Raw genomic sequence first — 24,941 nt, 5'->3', positions numbered from 1 at the left:
ATATGAAGAACAAAACATAAAATTAAGTTATAAATATATACATTTTGGAATACTTTCAAATACCAAATTTATTCTGAAATTCCTACAATTAAAACTGTTTTCACTAAGAAGGGAGAAGACATTTAAAAAATGAATTATAATAAGAAAGATGAAATAAAGCTGAACTTATTATTTTGTTCTTATTTAAACCTGCAGATTTCTGTCTGGTGATACACAGATCAAGCAGTACATCAGTATTTGCTGAATTGCTATAATATGCAATGCACCATAATTACTGTAAGAAGATATATTTTTTAAAAAGTCTTAAAAGTAACATGCAAAACCAATGTTATGTTAACTGGTAAGATTTTTCATTTTTCAAAATATAATATCCTATCTTTTCAATAATAAAAGTGAAACTGTTCATGCAAAAGCTTAGCAAACATGAAACTATAAAATTTTATATCCTCACAGAAGAAACATAGATCAGAGCTTTCAATGCAAATTGTCTGTTGGAATCTGGACTGTTACTTAGTAGTTGTGTGACTTGAGGAATAATACAACTTCTTTGAGCCTAGACATACTAATCTGTAAAATGGACTTATAATAGTGCCTACCTTTACAGAATGGATGTGTAGGTTAAATTAGTTAATATATACAAAGTGCTTAGGATAGTGCCTGAGACAAAGTAAGCATTATACAAGGTTTACTTTTATTAATATTACAATTATAGTCATATATATTATACTCAGTATTATTCCTTCTTTATATGGCACTGTTCTACACTGTCAGCCAAGTTCCAAGACACAGCTATTCTCCATGACTCCAAACAGAAAAAGGTCTTAGTTTCTAAAACCAGAAACAGCTAATTCATATAGACTCCATGATAATATTTAACATCCTCCATATGCTCTCAAAAGTTATCTGTACATTGATGAACAAGCATCTTGGTATTTTATAATATTAAAATTAACCTCTAACTTTAACCAGCCAAATTGATGTTAGGGTGAAACAAACTAATGCCATTTTGGTATTTAAGTCATTGCAAAGAAACCTTTAATGTATTGCAATTAAATTGAAAAATCTCTCTTAAGCAGTCCTTGCCTTTATATACCAAGTTGTGAAGCTATAAAGATTACTTCTCTCATTGCAAACAATTTTTGTCCTTTCCCCCATGATCCTGTGATTCTCCATAAATGTTCTTCTTTGGTCCTTTCTCTAACTTTAGAAGGAAACAAATCAATGAGAAGTACTCTACTAGGGAATTTTTTTTCTTTGAGATTCTGGGCACTATGCCACCATACAGCTTCAGTTTAGAACGTGTGAAGGTTTTCAATTCCTAGAATTTTTTCTATAATATACCACTCACCACTCAACTGCAAGAGATGAAAAGCCAACTGTAACTGAAGTTAAATTCTAAAACCATATATAACTAGGAACCAGGTACATAAATGAGGACCTCAAGAATCATATTCAATAATAAGACAAATATGAGTTAAGTCTCCTTGGATTAAGTTACAGGTTTTCTTACCATATATGTTACCATTTTTCACCACTCACCTGACATTAAAAATTAAATTATGTATTATAAAATTAAGTATTTTTATGAAGCTCTGAATAAAGTATTTGAAAGTCATTAGACACCATTTGAAATTTAAAGATGTCCAGTCCAGAAATTTAAATGCCATAAAAACAAAATATCTTTGTGATATAGAATGGCTGTCAAGAAATACAAAAGGATATCACTGAATTTTTAACTAAAAAATTTTAACTCTTAAATTCACTTTGGTCAAGCTTTATATAATAGATACTTACAACTTTCTCCTCTGAAGAAAGAACACCCTCTACTGCCACTATCTGGTATTGCTTATGTTTTAAATTTCCCACGAACTTCCGAAGTTGCTTTATACTGCTAGCCTCCATGTCTTGCTTTAATAGTTTCTGCATTTCTCGAGAAGGACATCCGGGATCAAATATTAGTAAACATAATGTTCGGTTTTTTCTCTCTTCAATTCCAACAACTGTTCGACTATGACCTAACAAAAATAAAATAACAGCTATAATGTGTGTGTGTGTGTGTGTGTGTGTGTGTGTCATATCTATAGCTATACAAATAAGTTATTACATAGATATACCCACAATAAACCAATAAACTTTCTTTCTGTATATAGTGTTTGTGCACATGTGTTTAGAATATAAATATAGTCATTCCCTCTGACATGTAAGTATCTGAATTCTCACTCACAAAACACAATAGTTTTAGTTCTACTTCTTAACCCTCAGTTTTCTTTTTCAATTTTAGTTTCTAAAAGCTTCACATAAAAATTCTACATCTACTATGCCATATATTTTACTAATTTTTCTTTCCCTAATGCCTTGATCCTTCTTATTTAAATTATCTCAAATGAAAGGATTTGAAATTTACCTACCACAAAATAAAAATTCTTATGGTTCCAAAAGATAAACAAAAGTAAATTTTTATATAATAGAATTTCAGTGGAAGGCTTAACTTTTATAGCTGGTATTCCTAAACAATGAAATTCATAACATTTACTTCTCCTTATTCCTGTCAATCCAAATCATCTATTCAATATAAGCACTCATTTGCCAAGCACTCTTCCAAGCAGTTAGTGATACAAACAAAACAAGCAAACAAAACAAACATTCCTGCCTTGATGGAGCTTATATTATAATAGGAAGAAGTACTCTATAAACAAGGTAAGTAAATGAAGTATATATTATGTTAGATAAAGAAAAATAAAGCAGGGACAAGAGACCGACAATGCCAGGGGTGGAGGATTAAGGTAACAAGATGAAATTTTAAATAAGGTGGTCAGGGAAGACCTCACTGAAGTGACATATAGGTAAAGACCTGAAAAAAGTAGGGATGAACAATAAACAAAGTGAGAACCAGGCAGACATGAAGATGCCAGGGATATCATACTTCATTACCCAGGAATATATTTTAATGACAATGTAGCTCTGAAAATCAGACAGACTAATGTCACAATTCTCCCCTCCTCCCCATTATCAGAATCTTAACCTATTGCAAAGCAAAAGTCAATTAGTTGCCTTATAAAGGTACTGTCTTATAAATTAATTACACTTATTATCTTTGACTTATACCAACCTTGGTGTTGAAGATAGATAGGAGGTTTAGAGGTACAGACTACTTTTGGACTCCCTTCCATCTCTGAAGAGTAATAGTTCAATATCCATTCAAATAAGCGGGGGTGTGTACCCAAAGGACCAGTTGACTTATGAAAATCAACAATATGGCACCTATAAAAAGTTGACAAAATGGATTTAGAGATATTTTTAAAACTATTTTCACCAATGGAGTTATCAGATACAAAAATTTCTAAGTTTAGAATTTTATATCATTACTTTCCTAAAAAGAAAATAAATACAAATTTTGTTATTTATCTCAAAAACTGTCTTTTTATGAGGAAATAACTGTTTAAATAGGTCAGGGGGAATTATTGGTGAGACTGTGGGTATCTTGATATAGGTAGGTTATGATTACATGAGTGTATACACATGTCAAAATTCATTGAACAATATACTACAATTTGTGTATCTTACTGTATGTACCTCAATAAAATAATTTTTTAAGATAAAAATACCTTCATAATAAGGTTGACTACTGATCTAAAGGTCATGAACATTTTCTGACATATTAAAATCTCCATGAATAGTAAATCAGAAGTATACTTTATTTTTAAAAGTCATCTATATTTTAAAAGCTGAGATACAGATTTAGAAAAGTCTGTAACACAGTGATCAATTAGAAGCCAACTTCTAACTTTAATTTCTTTAACAGCCATTTGCATGTATCAAAAACATCCTGAATGTTCTTCCTGTCAGCTCTCACAAATTCCAACAATAGACAAGAAAAGAATACCTGTAAAGATCATAGAAAAACCCATATATACCCCCAAGTTACATCTATCTCCTATTTGACCATACGATTATAGCTATGGAGCAGATCTACAAGACAAATAATCCAGACTGGAGCAAAGAGGACAGGCGGCTTCAAGGAAGTGTCCAAGAATGAGTGCCTCAGATTATGTTATAGACGGAGTGTTTAGAAAAACTTAAGACCATTATGCAAATAGTTACAGGTAAAAGGAAAGGGATTTCATAACTCAAGGAAAATGTTAAAAAGCTTTCCAGAAAGGAAATAAAATCAGTGATGAATGGTATTTTCATAGTCATGATGTAAACTCTGACTTTAACTTAATAAAAACTGAGAGCTAACCATATTAAAAGGATGAAAAGTGAGAAGGTTAAGAGATAGAAGGAAATATATCCCCTTACATATTGCAACAATGTCTAAAACAATAAACCAAGTAAAAGCCATGGAAACATATTATTCAGAAACAATGGAAGTGACAGCTCCCTCTGAGAAACAGAACCTGAGACCAGAGAGGAGCATGAGATAAGGAATGAGCTGCTAATTTTCATTACAAGCCTTTCAGTGCTATTTAAATTTTATTTTTTAACTAACTCTTTCATAAAAACACCACCAACAACAACAAAAGCCTCCCAGATGTGACAATAACAATAACTTGGATTTTCAGGTACATACTTTACCCTTAGGGAGGTCAGAAGTGTATATACTTCACATGCTCCAATCCAGGCCTTTGTTCCCTGTAACCTGTTATTAAGTTGAGAGGCACCCTGAGGATCAAAGCCTTCCTTCCATGCATCTTCAATCATAGATTGAATTTTTGGAATGCAAGGTACTGACATACCTAAAATTATACAAGCAAATACGTTACATGAGAGTAACTAAATATCACTGAACAGTGTATCATATTCTCTACAGGAATATACAACAGTTTTTTTAGAGTTATTCCTGACATCTATTGTATCCCCTTTCTCTCTCCAACAGGAATACAGGTTTTTAATGTAAATATCCACTAAAATACTTCCGCATTAAAGCTATTAATTGTACCTACTATATATTAATTTACTGCATATCATATGTATTTATCAGATGACAAGTTCAAAGTATTGTATTTCACATACCTTTCAAGCAATCAACATAAGCATCATTTTGTAGTAATGATGAAAGCAGCATTTGGAAATTTCTGTAACCACAACCCCAACCTTTGTCACCGTAAGATGAATGAAAGTGATCCACCACTGTAGAAAGCCACACATGCCTCACATCTGTGGTAGCATTCTGGTAATACCTATAAAGTGCTTCAATAATTCCTAAAGTTGAAAAGAGGGTTATGGGATTTAGAAGGATTAGTTATTATCTTTCTATAGGTGTCTCAAAACATTTTTAATACCTATCTCTCTCTCAAGTGCCATATCCAATTTCTACCAATTTCATCTTCTTTTTCTTTTTACTGATACACCCTCAGCTCTTGTGCTCCTTGTTATTACTATGCAAGTTTCCTACCACTAGCATACTATCATTACACTGAATTGACACTGTTTCTATCTTTCATCTGCAGGGACATAAAAGTACACTGTTGAATGACTGTTCTTCTTGACTGTCTGCTTTATTATACACACTGCTGGACATCGCTGTCTCTGAAGCTCAATCCTAACAAATTTGCTCCTAATTTTAAAACTTCAGTAGTTTCCTATCACTTATAAAATAGTTTTAATGCAAGACATATGAAGCCCAAAGAAGCTAGCCTCTAACTTACCTTTACTTCAAACCACTCTTCTTACTATAATTTGCCTGTGGCCTAACTGAACATATTAAACATGATTTTCCCCATGGAGTTTTCATTCCATTACCATATTTGCTAAGCATTTTTATATATCTAGTACTATGCTAATCACTGAGGATACAAAAGACCAGTATGACAATATTCCTTGAAATCTCACAGGCCTGGACTATATAGTAAGTGCTATAACATAGATAAACAAGGTGTTAGCACAGGGTACATCAACTCTGTCCTTTTCCTCCTTGTAGTATACTCCCCTTGTTTTGAAATCCTACAGATACTCCAAGGATCAAATGCTCCTGTCTTTATAATCGTTTTCCTGATTCTAAAGCCATAAACAAAAGGCCTTTCTTTAAACACTCACTACATTTACTTGTTGTGCCTCCTAGGTCCTAGCTATACCCTGTCATGGAAGATGACTACAGTTGGGTGCACTTTACTTATTTTACAGACTCTGCAAAGCTTATGGGCAGGAATGTCTTATCTGGATAGCCTATAATTTCTCATACAGCAAGTGGCACCAAAAAGACAATCACTAAATGCTTTTCACTTGAATGAAGCGTATCTATAGGAAAATGGGGTTTGGTCTTTAAGAAGTTAGTAAGAGTCAATAAATCAAAATGATTAAATGAATCAAGAGCTGTAGCTGTGCCTATCACCATGAAGGACAGAAATAAAGATCGATCATTACAACTATTTCAAAGGAACTTAGAAAGATAAGACTTACAATCAAGAAAAAGAACAATTAAAATGCTACGTAACTGAGTACTAAATGTTGTAACATGGGATGGATAATCTAGAAATTCAGATAAAATAAATGTGGAATTCAGTATCATAAACTTTGATGAAGAAATCAAGACTTGAGAGAGACCTTTAAAAATGAGATGGGAAACCCCCAAGAAAAACAGAGAAGAAAGTAATGTACATTCTAATATACTTTGGCATAGTTAGTAATAAGATTATAGTGCCTCACTGTCTAGGTGACAGTGTCCTAGCACCCACATCATGTAACTGCTTTAAGGAAAAATTTCCTCAAAAGAAAGCTTTTTATTCCTTAGTACCTAAATCTCTTTATATTTTCCAAGATGAATCTATCTTTTGTTAAATTATATTCTATTGTTAACATTACAACAAAAAAGGTCTTTAAATCACACACTGCTTCAATTAACATTTGCAGAATTAATAAAAAATAAAAATCTTTGCCACGAATCATTCACTTATAAATTTTAAAGCAGTATTTATTAAAAAGACATCGTGTATTATAGGGCAGTGTTCTTTAATCTTTTAGATATATTTATTTTAAATTATATATACATACTGTATTCTGTAGTAACTCTGAAACATATGCACAAATAGAAATTGAAGGATGACATAAATTAACAACAAAAAGAGTTCTAATTATTTTCTTTCTGTATACCTTAATGAGTCACATTACACATCTGTTGGGATATACTATGCCACATAGAAAACTTTTTACATACAGACTCTTGAAAAAGTATAAACACAGACTTCATAAAGAAACCTATGGATATGTGAAAATATATGACATATGGATACACATAAATAGGGAAAGTACAGTCACTAAATGGTACCAAGATAAATAAGCAATAAGAACTTGTAAGTATTGTTACAAAAAAGGGGAAAAAATTAGATTCATACTTTTCTCTTTCTCCCCCCCACCTCTCTCACACACACACACACACACACACACACAAATATCAAGTGGATAAAAGTCAAAATATAAGAAGCAAAAGCAAAAATAAATATTAAAAGAAAATATAAAGGAATATGTTCATGATCTCAAAAATAGGGGAGCTTCTTAAAGACTTAGGATACAAATAAAGAAAAAGATTGAGAAATTTGATTATTATATTCAAATTTAAAACTGTCTAATCAAAGACACAGAAAATTTAAAGGCAAATTATAGACCTGAAGAAGATATTTGCATCTTGAATAATCAACAAAGAATTAGAGTTATGAATACCTAAAGAACGCCCACAAACCAAGAAAAGAGAGAGAACCCAGTAGAATATGGACAAAGGAAAGCAACAGATTGTTTACTGAAGAAACTAACTCAGGAGTAATCAGGGAAATGCAAATTAAGGCCTGTATCATCTTATGTCCTATTAAATGGAAAAGATTAGAAAGTGGCACCATACAAAGTGTGAGTGAGAATACTGATGCAGTAGATTATGACCATTTTGGAAAACAATTCCGCAATAACCTTAACAAAGTTAAAGATGTATTGCCCTTTAACCTAGCATTTCCAGTTCTGGATGCAATACTAGAGAAACTCTTAAAGGAGACCTGTTTATAATCTGTAGGAGTAAAAAATAGAAACAACTAAATGTCTGTTAACATGCAAATAGGTAAATAAGTTGTTTATAATTCATATAAGGAAATACTGTAAGAATCAACATATTCAAGCAAACCAAACTAGAGCATATGTATTGTATACCAATTTGAATACACAGTTGAACTTTCAACAACATGGATTCGAACTGTGCAGATCCACTTATATGCAAACGTTTCAATTAATACTGTACAGTACTGTTAATGTACTTTCTCTTCCTTAAGAACTTTCTTAGCAACATTTTCTTTAACAAAATATACTGTAAGAATACAGTATACACTATATATAACATACAAATTATGTGTTAATCGATTGTTTATGTTATTGGTAAGGCCTCTGGTCAGCAGTAGGCTATTAGTAGTTCAGTTTCTGGAGAGCCAAAAGTCATATGTGAATTTTCACCTGTGTTGGGGAATCAACACCCCTAATGTCTGCATTGTTCAAGGGTCAACTGTAGTTTAAATACATAAAATATTATGTACTGTTTATGGAAACCTATATATATGACAAAAGTAGTAAAACATATATAAGGTTGATAAATACCAAATTCAGGATAATGATTCCTACTGTGGAGGAGGAGCAATTAGAATCAGAAAGGTATATAAAAGGGCTTTAAAATACATATGAAAGGTTCTAAAGCTTTAAGATTCAAAAAAGTTGGGTTGTAGGAACAAAGCTATTTCCGTATAAATTTTTTTTACTACCCTGATGGATTAAAACATAATTTCAATAATATCATGGAAAAAGCACAGTCTTTGCAGCATGGCAGACCTGACTGTGAATAATGGGCTATGCAGCTTTACCTTGAGAAAGTAATTTAACCTAAGTCACAACTGCCTCATCCAGAAAAATGGAACTACCTAAGAGAATGTTTGTTTAACAATAGTTAAATGATTCAATACATATAAAGGCCTTAACGTCTAAAACTGTACTGAATAATATGGTAGCGACCATCTTCATGTGGCTATTGCGTACTTGAAATACGGCTTGTCCAAATTGAGATGCTCTGTAAAGTATAAAATACACATTAGATTTTGAAGAATGTACCCAGATTGCAAAGTAAGTCATTAATAGTTTTTAATATTGATTATACCTTGAAATATTATTATGAACATACTGGGCTTAATATATTAAGGTTAATTTTACCTGAATTAATTAAAATTAATTTCCTTCTTTTTCTAATGTGACTGCTAGGAATTTAAATTATGCATTTGGCTCACTTACATTTTTATTAGACAGCATTCATCTAGAACACAGTAAGAACTCAATTAAAACTTTCCTAAAGGTTCATTTTCAAGTACCAAGTAAATTAAAATAACTTAAAAGTGAATTATTTACTGTAAAAACAGAAGTTCAGAAGTACAACCCATTTAAAAAAATCATTTGAAAACAGTGTCACCTAAAATTATCTAAACTATGAATTATGGAAAAGTCAGCAAAATCCAAGTAGTTCTAATTATAGCTTCAGTGATGTAGAATATCAAAAACATGATTTTGATATCTAAATACTCACCAGAAGTTTTTGTCTTTCCATCATCAATACCAATAGCTAGTGATTCCATCATATCAGCCTTTCTTCTGTGAAATTCAGATGGATGCATTCTTCCCCTATTTACTTCTATCTCCATATTTCGTAGCTGCTGTTGTTTATACCCTCCAGAATTATCTAAACCATATTGTCTCTATTGAACATAAACATGAATGACTTAATTTTATATTCCTTACCTCAGTGAGAATGTAAACTTAACACAACTTTACTTGGAAACTTACTTTGAAATATTCTGGCTTATAGACTTGAATACAAATCAACTTTTAAGATTTTTTAAGAAAAATCACACAAAAATAACTTTGTTAATAATACTCTTTTTCTCTATAAAAAACCACAGTGGCAAGAGACCTGCTTTCCTTGGAGTAGTGAAAGTAGAGATTCCTACCTTCCCACTAAAAATACTGTGAATGGCAGATGAGTTCTGGACATCCTACTGATTTTTTCAAGAAAACTTGTTGGTACTTGTTATTTAGTTTCCAAGTTAGCCTACAAAGGCCTACTTAATCCATAATTCATTTAGGTAACCATTCTACATAGTAAATGAACTACGTTTTTGCACACGGGACAGAATATCTCAACTCATATGTATAAGACAGCCTCTAGGGAAAAGGTTTCTCAGATCTAAACAATGAAACTGCAAAGTTACATAACAAAATCTCTTAAATACTGGAAACTTTTTGTATGGATAATGTTCAAGATTACATAAAGCAAAGAAGACTTAGGAAAAAACTAACTTTTTCTCTTCTGAATCCTGGTGGGAAATATTTTGCAAATACGAAAATCACCAATGAGAAAAATAGCCTAAGTTAGATAATCCAAAGGGAGAATTAAATATTCTCACACATGGCTACCTAGGAAAAAATCTGAGAAAAAAAAGTCAGAAGTCAAGTAAGTCAGAAAATTATGGTATGTACAATGCATATTAATATATTAAAGGCTTTGGTGAGTCCTGAAGTATACAAACCTGTTTAATGGAACACTTTCAAACCTATTTGATCATAAACCCTTTCTATCATATATTATTATACTAGCACATAGAAGGACATTTAAAAACTCTGAGCATTATTAGTATGGATGACAATATGGGCCACAATAAATTCGTACTGAAAAAGTAGAAAAACTTATTAAAATTTTAAATGCACTAAAATATAACAGATGCTCCCAGTTTAGTTCAACAAATACCCACTTAAGATAGGTAAGCCTCAAACATCATCAAACAGTATTTTCCATTACAAATGGTTCTTTCTAAATTCCAGAATTGCAATCACTGAAATAACTTAAGACTCAGACAGAAGACATTAATTCTAAGTTTCGCTATTAAGTATCTATATAAGCACTCAAATTCTGAGTCTTGGTTTCCTAATTTGCCCAAACAATTTAACACAGATTTGAATCCAGGCTTTACCACATAATATTGCCAGATCCTGAGCAAGTTAAGCTAATTATACACTCTTTGTCTCCATTTCTTCATCTGTTAAAAAATAAAAGTCTAAAATAACTTCTTCATGGACTAGTAGTGAAGATTTTGAGATGTTATTTACTAAGTACTTGCCCCGGTACATGATCACAATAAGTACTTATAAATGTTGACTACTTTGAACTATAAAATATATATGTAAAACAACATTTTGCATAATAACAAGAACAAAAATAATAGGCTAAAAGTCTTGACAGCATATTTGAGAAATAACCCTACCAAACTATTATAATTATTTTTAATCTTTGTACCTGAAGCTTCTGAAATTCTTCCATTTCTTGTCTTGATTCTTCAGATCTCCTCTTTCTGTCTTCTTCTTGTTGAAGCTGGTGAGCCAATTCTAGATCTCTAGAACACTGGACTCTATCCATGCCTATTAGATATTTTTAATGTGTAGAATAAAATAATTACTGAAATCAAAGCTTACTTATATGTTAATTAAATGAGCATAGATATTGAGAAGTGACTATGGTTATCATGGGGGAGGGAGTGGGTGAAACAGGTGAAGGGGATAAAGAGGCACAAAATCTCAATCGTAATATAAATTAGTCACAGGAATGAAAGCAAAGCATAGAGAATATAGTCAATAGTTCTGTAACATCATTCTATATTGATATATAGCAACTACACTACTTGGGGTGAGTAGTCAATAATATATATCATTGTTAAATCACTATGTTGTATACTTGAAACCAATGCAATATTGTATATCAACTATACTACATAAAAAAATGAAATAAATGCTATGATTTTGCTATTTGTTCATGACTCCAATGTCGTGGAAACACTTAAGTGCAAACCTAGCAGAACTTTAAGGGCTTCTTTAAGAGTACAACCCCCATTTAAATCATTGATATTCACTGAGCGTTTATGTTTAGGCTGTGACAAGTATTTTTCATTAATTTTATCTAATTTGATCTTCCTAACAATCTTGGGAAATTAGGTATTATTATCTACTAAAGAAATCAGAACTTAAGAGAAATTAAGTAACAACCTTTCATTGGTGTTCCTTATTATCACAAATAAGGCAGACTAGTTTTTAAAAGAAATTTGTGTGAAGGGTGGGCCAATAACATTAAAATATATGTTTGCAAAGTACAGGTATTAGATCATAACTTAATTACAGGCTGACCCAAAACAAATAGCACAACTTTGCAACATCTTGCCCTATTTCCTCTCTATGCAGTGTCCAGCAGATCCATTAATGCGTGGCTCTGGCCAGCATCTTGTCTTCTTAACTTCCCAATTTGATGGTTTAATTATGTATTTGAAGATTCTTGCTTTCCTTGCAAATCTCTCAGCCTCTGCTACATAGTCCTATTTGGTCCCCACTTCTGCTGTTGGAAAATGCAATAATTCACAATTGATTTTTACTTCTGAGGCCACCTACAGTGATTCACTCAGAAGATATCTTTCTTTCATATCCATAGTACGTTTACAGAATACTCTATGGACCCATACAAAGCCTATCATAAACAAAGAATTATCAGACATTCAGCTCCAGAGGATTTTTCTTCCATAGCAGTTACTATAGAACCACCAGACAGTAAGTGACCATTCCATGTTTGTTCCAGTAATTCTCACTGTGGGATTAGGCTTAATGAGCAAGTACTTTGGTTCCTGGAAATCCCTGACTGGTATTAGGATTATTGATACTGGACACTAAAGACCCCTGCATTAACAGGAGGTATCAATGTACCTGAAGAAACTTAAATCCAGTAGAACGCAATTGGTTTCTCTTAGTGTCTATTTTGTATCTTGTTTCAGTGGGATGGTGAAACTCATGTAGGCAATAATGATTACTTAATGCCATTATTAAAAAGATAGGGGACAGAGGAAAGGTTTTATAGAGTCACCTATAAAACTTGTAAGTGGTAATAAAAGAAGCTGGGCAAGCAGCTGGAAATGTACTTGAAAAATTTTTAAGTCACCCAGCTCACAGTCTTTTTTAAAGTTGTATGTGCCATACAGCAGCCTCTTAGCTCATCAATTTTTGCTGACCAGATATTAAATTCAGTTATTTGTAGCTGCTGAAAGAATGGCCTTAACTTACAAATCGAACAGATTTTTTAATTGCATAGTATTTCATAGTCTTCTATAAAATTATGCTATGGTGCAAAACCCTGGATGCACACCCCTATTTTACCTGTTCAACAGAACAGTTTTACAACTTTTCTGTGCAACAACTTCTAAACAAAGATGAAGCTAGATTAGAATTCTTTAAAGGGTTTTAAGAGACAGATTTATTTTTAACCAGTATGCTTTTCTCTATATTACTATTCTAACAATTAAATATGTGTCTAGAAAGCAGAAATTAAATCTAACATTCTTATTTTTAAACATACAAACAGACTGAGGGGAAGATGGCAGTGTGAGTAGTTCAGAGGAAATCTCCTCCCCAGAACATATATATTTATGAAAATACAATAAATACAACTATTCCTAAAAGAGACACCAGTGGATGCAGTACAACAGCCAGGATACATCTACATCTGTGAGAACTCAACATCACATGAAGGGGGTAAGATACAAGCCGCGGCCAGGCGGGACCTGAACGCTCCCCCACACCAGAACCCAGCAGGAAGAAAGGAGTTGGAACGGGGAGGGAGTGAAAGCCCAGGACTGCTAAACAACCAGCTCTAGAAATCCGCACCCAGAGCGCAGACACAAGGTGCATGGGGTGCTGGATATTAGAGAAATGGAAAAGCAAAACCAGTGGGCAGGTCCCCGCAACCGGCGCCCCCGAGACAAAAGAAAAGCGAGTGCTTTCTGCAAGTCTTAAAGAGACAGGGACCCCACAGCTGGAAATCGTCCCGGCACACTTAGCTAGCAGCTGGGAATCCCGGGGAACCTTAGGCGCCCTAAACCCCGGGGAGGCAGTGCAGCTCTGAAGCCCCTCACGGCACTAAGCAGCCTGCCAGTCGTTCCTCCAAATGGTGTGGACCCCGACACACCAGCCTAGTAAAGGTAGAGTGGCAGGGCGTACCGGGGGCAGCAGCGCCGGAAGGGACCGGGAGCAGATCGCATGCACCAACGGCACCAGGGGGGACCAGGAGAGGCTTGTGCGAGCCCGCAGCGGCGGCGACTGAAATTCCCAGGTGCGGCTTGCGTGCACCGGCGGCAGTGGAGCCAGAGAAGCCCAGTAGAGGCCCGTGTAAGAGAGTCCCGCGCGCCCCTGCAGCACAGCCAGAGGGAGCAGGAGCGCTCCCAGCAGCTGACCGGAATCCCAACCCAATGCACACCCGCCTGGGCCAGACCCAAAGGCCGCTGCTGGGACACAGCTGCCCAGCAGGTGTGCCGCTATCACGGAGAAGCACACCTGGGGTGCCTGCCACTCCCTGCAGGGCTCCACGCAGCTCTGATGGAGACCCCGCCCACAGCAGCTTAGGGGACTAACCCGGTGGCTGCTCCAGGAGTGCGGGTAACCGACACAAGCAGTGAAGAAGGGCAAGGCATCCAGCAAGCAGGAAAGGACTTTCTTCTCCCAGCTGACACACCCACAACCTGCCTACAGCCACCACTATCACCATGAAAAGGCAAAAAAATTTAGCCCAGTCCCAGATAGTTCAGACAACACCTGAGAGAGGATCTGCAGAGACAGAACTAACCAGTCTCCCTGAAAAAGATTTCAAAATAAAAATCAAAAACATGCTGACAGAGCTGCAGAGAAATATACAAGAGCTAAGGGATGACGTCCGGAGGGAGATTACAGAAGTGAAACAAACTCCAGAAGGATTTATAAGCAGAATGGATAAGATGCAAGAAGCCACTGATGGACTAAAAACCAGAAAATAGAAACGCACAGAAGCTGACGCAGAGAGAGATAAAAGGATCTCCAGGAATGAAACAATACTAAGAGAACTGGGTGACCAATCCAACAGAAACAATATCGGCATTATAGGGGTACCAGAAGAAGAAGAGAGAGAAAAAGGGATAGAAAGTGTCTTTGAAGAAATAATTGCTGAGAACATCCCCAAACTGAGGGAGGAAATAGTTGCTCAGACTACGGAGGCACACAGATCTCCCGAGAGACGGGACCCAAAGAGGACAACACAAAGACACATAATAATAAAAATGGTAAATATCAAGGACAAGGTCAGAGTATTAAAGGCAGCCAGAGAGAGAAAAAAGGTCACCTACAAAGGAAAACCCATCAGGCTATCATCAGACTTCTCAACAGAAACCTTACAGGCCAGAAGAGAATGGCATGATATATTTAATGCAATGAAACAGGAGGGCCTTGAACCAAGGATACTGTATCCAGCACGATTATCATTTAAATATGAAGGAGGGATTAAACAATTCCCAGACAAGCAAAAGTTGAGGGAATTTGCCTCCCACAAACCACCTCTACAGGGCATCTTACAGGGACTGCTCTAGATGGGAGCACTCCTAAAAAGAGCACAGAACAAAACAACCAACATATGAAGAATGGAGGAGGAGGAATAAGAAGGGAGAGAAATAATCATTAGACTGTGTTTATAACAGCCCAATAAGCGAGTTAAGTTAGACAGTAAGGTAGTAAAGAAGCTAACCTTGAACCTTTGGTAACCACGAATCTAAAGCCTGCAATAGCAATAAGTACATATCTTTCAATAATCACCCTAAATGTAAATGGACTGAATGCACCAATCAAAAGACACAGAGTAACAGAATGGATAAAAAAGCAAGACCCATCCATATGCTGCTTACAAGAGACTCACCTCAAACCCAAAGACATGCACAGATTAAAAGGCAAGGGATGGAGAAAGATATTTCATGCAAACAACAGAGAGCAAAAAGCAGGTGTTGCAATACTAGTATCAGAAAAAATGGACCTCAAAATAAAGAAAGTAACAAGAGATAAAGAAGGACATTACATAATGATAAAGGACTCAGTCCAACAAGAGGATATAACCATTATAAGCATATATGCACACAATACAGGAACACCAATATATGTGAAACAAATACTAACAGAATTAAAGGAGGAAATACAATGCAATGCATTCATTTTGGGAGACTTTAACACACCACTCACTCCAAAGGGACAGATCCACCAGACAGAAAATAAGTAAGGACACAGAGGCACTGAACAACACACTAGAACAGATGGACCTAATAGACATCTACAGAACTCTACATCCAAAAGCAACAGGATACACATTCTTCTCAAGTGCACATGGAACAGTCGCCAGAATAGACCACACACTAGGCCACAAAAAGAGCCTCAGTAAATTCCAAAAGATTGAAATCCTACCAACCAACTTTTCAGACCACAAAGGTATAAAACTAGAAAGAAATTGTACAAAGAAAGCAAAAACGATCACAAACACATGGAGGATTAACAACATGCTCCTAAATAATCAATGGATCAACGACCAAATTAAAATGGAGATCCAGCAATATATGGAAACAAATGACAACAACACAAAGCCCCAACTTCTGTGGGATGCAGCAAAAGCAGTCTTAAGAGGAAAGTATATAGCAATCCAGGCATATTTAAAGAAGGGAGAACAATCCCAAATGAATAGTCTAAAGTCACAATTATAGAAATAGGAAAAAGAAGAACAAATGAGGCCTAAGGTCAGCAGACGGAGGGACATAATAAAGAGCAGAGAAGAAATAAATAAAATTGAGAAGAATAAAACAACAGAAAAAAATCAATGAAACCAAGAGCTGGTTCTTCGAGAAAATGAACAAAATAGATAAGCCTCAAGCCAGACTTACTAAGAGAAAAAGAGAGTCAACATACATCAACAGAATCAGAAACGAGAAAAGAAAAAATCACAATGGACCCCACAGAAATACAAAGAATTATTAGAGAATACTATGAAAACCTATATCTAACAAGCTGAGAAACCTAGGAGAAATGGACAACTTCCTAGAAAAATACAACCTTCCAAGACTGACCCAGAAAGAAACAGAAAATCTAAACAGACCAATTACCAGCAACGAAATTGAATCAGTAATCAAAAAACTACCCAAGAACAAAATCCCCGGGCCAGATGGATTTACCTTGGAATTTTATCAGACATACAGAGAAGACATAATACCCATTCTCCTTAAAGTTTTCCAAAAAATTGAAGAGGAGGGAATACTCCCAAACTCATTCTATGAAGCGAACATTACCCTAATACCAAAACCAGGCAAAGACTCCACCAAAATAGACTACTACAGACCAATGCCCCTGATGAATGTAGATGCAAAAATACTCAACAAAATATTAGCAAACCGAATTCAAAAATACATCAAGAGGATCATACACCATGACCAAGTGTGATTCATCCCAGGGTTGCAAGGATGGTACAACATTCGAAAATCCATCAACATCATCCACCACATCAACAAAAAGGACAAAAACCACATGATCATCTCCATAGATGCTGAAAAAGCATTCGACAAAATTCAACATCCATTCATGATAAAAACTCTCAAGAAAATGGGCACAGAGGGCAAGTACATCAACATAATAAAGGCCATATATGATAAACCCAAAGCTAACATCATACTGAATAGCGAGAGGCTGAAAGCTATTCCTCTGAGATTGGGAAAAAGACAGGGATGCCCACTCTCCCCACTGTTATACAACATAGTACTGGAGGTCCTAGCCATGGCAATCAGACAAAACAAAGAAATACAAGAAATCCAGATTAGTAAAGAAGTCAAACTGTCACTATTTGCAGATGACATGATATTGTACATTAAAAACCCTAAAGACTCCACTGCAAAACTACTAGAACTAATATCGGAATTCAGCAAAGTTGCAGGATAGAAAATTAACACACAGAAATCTGTAGCTTTCCTATACACTAACAATGAACTAATAGAAAGAGAAATCAGGAAAACAATTCCATTCACAATAGCATCAAAACGAATAAAATACCTAGGAATAAACCTAACCAAAGAAGTGAAAGACCTATACCCTGAAAACTACAAGACACTCTTAAGAGAAATTAAAGAGGTCACTAACAAATGGAAACCCATCCCATGCTCCTGGCTAGGAAGAATTAATATCATCAAAATGGCCATCCTGCCCAAAGCAATATACAGATTCGATGCAATCTCTATCAAATTAACAACAGCATTCTTCAATGGACTGGAACAAATAGTTCAAAAATTCATATGGAACCGCCAAAGACCCTGAATAGCCAAAGCAATCCTGAGAAGGAAGAATAAAGTGGGGGGGATCTCGCTCCCCAACTTCAAGCTCTACTACAAAGCCACAGTAATCAAGACAATTTGGTACTGGCACAAGAACAGAGCCACAGACCAGTGGAACAGAATAGAGACTCCAGACATTAACCCAAACATATATGGCCAATTAATATACGATAAAGGAGCCATGGACATACAATGGGGAAATGACAGTCTCTTCAACAGATGGTGCTGGCAAAACTGGACAGCTACATGTAAGAGAATGAAACTGAATCACTGTCTAACCCCATACACAAAAGTAAATTTGAAATGGATCAAAGACCTGAATGTAAGTCATGAAACCATAAAACTCTTAGAAAAAAACATAGGCAAAAATCTCATGGACATAAACATGAGTGACTTCTTCATGAACATATCTCCCCAGGCAAGGGAAACAAAGGCAAAAATGAACAAGTGGGACTAAAAAGCTTTGTACAGCAAAGGACACCATCAATAGAACAAAAAGGTACCCTACAGTATGGGAGAATATATTCATAAATGACAGATCCGATAAGGGGTTGACATCCAAATTATATAAAGAGCTCACACACCTCAACAAACAAAAAGCAAATAATCCAATTAAAAAATGGGGAGAGGAGCTTAATAGACAGTTCTCTAAAGAAATCCAGATGGCCAACAGGCACATGGAAAGATGCTCCACATCACTAATCATCAGAGAAATGCAAATTAAAACCACCTCACACCAATAAGATATCACCTCACACCAGCAAGGATCACCATCATCGAAAAGACAAACAACAAATGTTGGCAAGGTTGTGGAGAAAGGGGAACCCTCCTGCACTGCTGGTGGGAATGTAAATTAGTTCAACCATTGTGGAAAGCAGTATGGAGGTTCCTCAGAATGCTCAAAATAGAAATGCCATTTGACCCAGGAATTCCACTTCTAGGAATTTACTCTAAGAATGCAGCACTCCAGTTTGAAAAAGACAGATGCACCCCTATGTTTATCTCTGCACTATCTACAATAGCCAAGATATGGAAGCAACCTAAATGTCCATCAGTAGATGAATGGATAAAGAAGATGTGGTACATATACACAATGGAATATTACTCAGCCATAAGAAAAAAACAGATCCTACCATTCGCAACAACATGGATGGAGCTAGAGGGTATTATGCTCAGTGAAATAAGCCAGGCGGAGAAAGACAAGTACCAAATGATTTCACTCATATGTGGAGTGTAAGAACAAAGGAAAACTGAAGGAACAAAACAGCAGCAGAATCACAGAACCCAAGAATGGACTAACAGTTACCAAAGGGAAAAGGACCGGGGAGGATGGGTGGGAAGGAAGGGATAAGGGCGGGGAAAAAGAAAGAGGGTATTACAATTAGCATGTATAGTGCGTGGGGGGCACGGGGAGGGCTGTGCAACACAGAGAAGACAAGTAGTGATTTTACAGCATCTTACTACACAGATGGACAGTGACTGTGAAGGGGTATGTGGTGGGGACTTGGTGAAGTGGGGAGCCTAGTAAACATAATTTTCTTCTTGTAATTGTAGATTAACGATATCAAAATAAAAAAAAAGAATAAACCACACAATGACTAAAAAAAAAAGAAAACATACAAACATACCTTGTCCAAAGCTGCTTTCTTCCAAATGCAAGTCAACATGTTCCTGGAGAATATGGTAATTTGTACAGATGAGCCCACACATAGGGCAGTCATATAGTGGTTGATCACAGTCTATGTTAGAAATATAATTCCATTAGTTTTACTTTTAAAACTTAGATTTTTTCACCCCAAGATAAAGATTGTCTACTAACCACTAACCTTATTAAATAAATTAAAGTTCTTTGTACTTAGATTTAAAGCTATTTTTCTACTTGTAGGGTCAGGATGAAAGACTGAGCAATAAGCACAAACCTCTTGCCACTACAATAAAAGAAAATGTTAATAATCGTATTCAAATCTGTAGTCAAAACAAGGAAAATAAAAATGGTAAGTAGGGGCCAGTTTAGATATGGACTTCAGGAGTTAAAGATCAGCACCTTCCAAACTAAGTGGTTAGGTGCAGATTTCAAACATTTAGCAAAAAGTTGAGAATTACAATCATACTGTCCAGTTGGGTGCAGGAGGTAGAAAATCTGCATCCATCAACTAGCCCTGCAGGCACATCAGTGCAGCCTGCCTAGGGCAGAAGAAGTGGTACCTCTGCAAGACCAAGTCCTGGCCAACACTGGTTACAAAGAAGGACCCAGATGTGCAGAATGAAAGCACTGAGCAATCTACACATACATAAGGCCTGGTTTGGAAGTAGAGTAACTATGTTGAGAAAGTAGCCAAGACTGCTGTGCAGCTGCTTATTTTCCCAACAAACTGAATGTAACTGATCTCATTTTAGCTAAGTCAACCAACTTTAAAACTGTGAGCAAATCTGGTATGTCTGATCAGTGGTTGTAATCAAATTATTTAAATTAGTTGATATATCCAGTGGTGATGAAAATGGAAACCAAGCTAATGAGTTATCTACTGCTGTCCTCTCTAAGGTGAAATTCACTTAAAAGAAGAAATAATTCAACAACGTTTTCATGAAATCAGCCAGGACACAGACAAGTACTATCTTGGAGGTGAAGACACACTAAAGGCTCTAGGAATGAAAGCTGTAGAGGATTATTAATAGTTCGTGAAAATCTGGATATAATGAAATATGCTCTTCATTACCAAGAAGAGAAGAAAATTTCCTAACTTCAGGACAAAAGAAAAATAAATCTCATTTCACAGACAGGACAGGAATATCAGCTAATTGAGAACATACCCTGGCTGGAATGCTTTGTTAACAACTATAAAAAATATAGTGCTACACTGAAAATTGGCACAGATAAATCATAAGGATCCCAGTTTGTGAAAGGATTTGGCAGAATTAGAGGTATCTTGCAATACCAAGCACACTTCCAGGGAATGGAATACCAATGAGGAGACAATGAAGTCTTGGACCTTGAGGACTACTAGGTAATTGACATAGGTCCTGCAAAATGTGCCTCACCCTCCAACACCCAACCCAAGGAGTAAACGCATGGTAGAATCCAAAGAGAACCTGCCATACATTGGACCATTTCCAGAATTTAATTCGTGAACATCAGGTAGTGAAAAGAAAACCCAAACAAAACCAGTTCCAACCCTACCTTTTGGTTTGTCATGGTGTCAGCATCCCAGCCTATAACTAAGTCCCTAAATGCCACTTCAGAGTAATGTTAGAAAGTAACCTAGTTTTTGCTTTTATTTGATGATAATGAAATTGGTTGCTCTTATATTTTTATGGAATACAAATACAAGCCTTCTACATACAAGCAAAAATATTCTGCTAAAGTAATATAAGTGACGTCATAAAATAAAAAAAAGAAAAATGCTAGGCATAAAAAAAAGCCACTTGGGCTCATTAGCAGATTAGACGTGGCTAAGGAAAGAATCTCTGGGCTTGAGCTGAAGGATGACAAGAGGAAATGTAAAGAGGAAAAAGACTAAAAAAAATAGAAGAAGAAAATATACAAAAACTGTGGGAAAGCTGTGACATACATGTAATGGGAATACCAGGAGAAAGAAAGAAAGGAACAAAAGTAGTATTTGAAGCTATAATGACTGCAAATTTCCCCAAATTAATGTTTAGGAATCTGAGAAAACACCAAATAGCATAAATGCCAAAAAACTACAAAGAATGTCATATTCAAACTGCAGAAAATCAAAGGTAAAAAATATTGAAGGAAGAGGAAAGAAACACTTCATGTACAGAGGAGCAAAGATAAGAATTACATCCAACTTCTTGGGAACCATGTAAGTAGTAAGAGAAGGGAGTGAGTATTGAAAGTTTCCAGAGGGCAAAAGACCCCACCAACCTAGAATTCTGAATTCTGTAGTCTTCAAAAGTGAAGGTGAAATAAAAAAAAAATTTCAAACAAAAAAATGAGATTTATTGCCAGTACACCTGCCTTGCAAGAAATATTTAAGGAAGTTCTTTGGAGAGAAGGAAAATGATATCGGTCAGAAACAATAATTTAAAAATATACATGCAGATAGTCCCTGGTCCAGGTGGTGGAGCTTAATTCTCCTTCCTTAATAGGCCTAATAACTTGCTTCTAACAAATATGAAAAGTGAAAGTTAGCAACTCTAGAGTGGAGAAAACTGTAAGGCACCATTTTAACCAAGTTATCAACCAGGTTATACAACCAGGTTATGGAAAGCAATTTATTCATAGTAAATATACAGAAAGACATAGAGAAGACATAAAGCAAGATCAACTTCAGTATCAGTGGGCCATGGCCAGTGGTTCTCTCCTAGCAGCTGATGCACACATCTCTTATTCCTTAATAAAGGATTTCATCCCCTTCCTGCAAGAGAGACAGACCAGTAAGGTTATGTAGGTGACTTAAGACACATTCGCTAAAGCAGAACAAAGGAGTACAAATTATTGTCTGAAACGTAAAGAAATTTCCACATGAGGGGAGCGTTCCAGGCCTATTCTTACACAGCCAAGTGAGAGTCAAAAGACTGCAATGCATGAACTGTCTTTTCCAAGAGCGAGAAAATTAAATAATATAAAATACTCAATTAAAACCATCAAAAGAAGAAAAAGAGAGAGACAACAACAAAAAGGAATGAAGAATAAGGACAATAAATAGAAATAGTGACAGATATAATAGATACTAATCCAACTATAAGAATAATCCAACTATAAGAATAATCACTTCATTCTATATAAGTGAATTAAATATATAAGAGGAATTGGATTCTATATAAGAAGAATCCAACTATAAGAATAATCACTTTAAACATGAGTGATCTAAATGCATCCATTAAAGATTTCAGAGTAGGTCAAAAAACAAGACCTGCCTATATGCTATCTGTAAGAAACCCACTTTAAATATAAGTACACATACAGATTAAAAGTACAAGTACGGAGAAAGATGTATGTCCACACTAAGTTTTTAAAAAGCATGAGTAGCTATATTATTTGAGAAGGAGCAGAATTCAGAACAAGAAATGTTATCAGGGATAAAATGTAACATTATGTAATGATAAACAATTCAATACTCCAAGAAGACATAACAATCTTTAATGTGTTATGTGCCTAACCACAGGGTGTCAAAATACATGATGCAAAAACTGACTGAATTACAAGGAGAAACAGTTAAGTCTGCTATTATGCAGTTAGAAAATTTTTAACACTTCTCAGTCAGAAATGGACAGATCCAGCAGGCAGAAAAAAGTGAGGATTTAGTTGAACTAACAGTGTCATCAATCAGCTCGATATAATCAACACCCTTACAGAACTACATCCAACAATAATATACGTTCTGCTCAAGTTTACATAAAACATTCACCAAAACAGACTAATTATATTTGAGGCCATTGAGCCTTAAGAAATTAAAGGAATATAAATTAAACATCTGCTCTCAGACCACACAGAAATTAAACTAGAAATCAAACAGGAAGATTGCTGGAAAATCCCAAAACACTTAGAGATTCACCAATTGCCTAAATTAAATGCCTCGATTGAACATTAAAATGCCTAAATAACAATGCATCAAAGAAATCTCTGGGGAAATTAAAAAACATATTGAACTAAATGAAGATTAAAATACAACTTAAAATTTGTGAATTTCAGTGAAAGCACTGTTTAGAAATTTGTAACATTGAATGCACGTATTAGGAGAAAAGAAAGATCAATCTGCTAAGCTTCCATTTCATGAAACTAGAAAAAGAACAAATTAAATTCAAGGTAAACAAAAGAATAGAAATAATAAAAATCAGAGCATAAATCAATGAAACATTAACAGAGAAAAACCAATGAAACCAAAACTGCTTCTATGAAAAGAACAATAAAATCAGTAAACCTCTAGCCAAGCTAAGAAAAAAAAGGGAACACAGATTGCTAATTATCAGAAATAAAAGAGGGGCCATCCCTACACAGTCTATAGACATTAAAAGGAAATAAAAAAACATTATGAACAATTATGCCCCAAAATTTGATAACCTAAATGAAATGGACCAATTCCTCAAAGACATAATCAGGAAAATTAAGACCAAAAAATGAAACACATAAGAATAAATCTACTTAAGAATAAATCTGACAATATATATACATGAGAAAAAATATAAAATTCTGATGAAAGAAATCAAAGAACTATAGAAATGGCTATTTCTTGTTCACTTACAAAGACTAGATATTGCTAATGTGTCCCTTCTTTCCAACTTGATCTACAGATTTAAAGCACCCCCAGTAAAAATCTCCATCAAGTTTTCTGTATAGTAACAAACTGATTCTAAGGTTTATATGGAGAGGCAAAAAATTCAGAAGAGCCAATGCAATACTGAAGAAGAACTAAGTCTGAGGACTGATGCTACCTGACTTAAAGACTTTTATTATAAAGCTACAGTATCAAAGACAACATGATACTGGAAAAAGAACAGATAAATAGATCAATGGAACAATACAGAGAACCCAGAAATTGACCAACACAAATACAGTCAACCAATCTTGAACAAAGAAGGAAAGGCAGAACAATGGAGCAAAGATAGTCTTTTCAACAAATACTGCTAGAACATTTGGACATCAACATGCAAAGAAAATGAATCTAGACACAGATCTTACAACATTCACAAAAATTAACTGAAAAGTGAATTATAGACCTAAATGTAAAATACAAAACTATAAAATTTCTAGACAATAACATCAGAGAAAATTTAGATGACCTT

General features: G+C 35.1%; 1 protein-coding gene and 1 pseudogene across 8 annotated transcripts in view; one reads left to right on the top strand and one right to left on the bottom strand.

Annotated features, from left to right (window-relative positions):
• ZUP1 (zinc finger containing ubiquitin peptidase 1) overlaps positions 1–24,941 on the bottom strand; it is a 37,003-nt gene that overhangs the window by 6,126 nt on the left and 5,936 nt on the right. For 4 of the 8 annotated variants that reach the window (XM_036925024.2, XM_036925025.2, XM_036925023.2 and 1 more), the window contains exons 3-9: positions 19,823–19,933; positions 11,303–11,424; positions 9,539–9,707; positions 5,014–5,202; positions 4,571–4,736; positions 3,110–3,261; positions 1,791–2,015 (exon numbers count right to left, since the gene is read on the bottom strand). In XM_036925024.2, the coding sequence (XP_036780919.2) occupies positions 1,791–2,015; positions 3,110–3,261; positions 4,571–4,736; positions 5,014–5,202; positions 9,539–9,707; positions 11,303–11,424; positions 19,823–19,933 (1,134 nt within the window). The remainder of the gene's footprint in view (positions 1–1,790; positions 2,016–3,109; positions 3,262–4,570; positions 4,737–5,013; positions 5,203–9,538; positions 9,708–11,302; positions 11,425–19,822; positions 19,934–24,941) is intronic. The other 4 variants (XR_005032575.2, XM_036925027.2, XM_036925029.2 and 1 more) reach the window with 3 other exon arrangements.
• Positions 20,138–22,509, top strand: LOC118932010 (eukaryotic peptide chain release factor subunit 1-like; annotated as a pseudogene).

The sequence above is a fragment of the Manis pentadactyla genome, chromosome 12 (assembly GCF_030020395.1).
Source record: "Manis pentadactyla isolate mManPen7 chromosome 12, mManPen7.hap1, whole genome shotgun sequence".
Classification (NCBI taxonomy): Eukaryota; Metazoa; Chordata; class Mammalia; order Pholidota; family Manidae; genus Manis; species Manis pentadactyla.
This window is presented reverse-complemented; position numbering and strand designations above follow the sequence as displayed.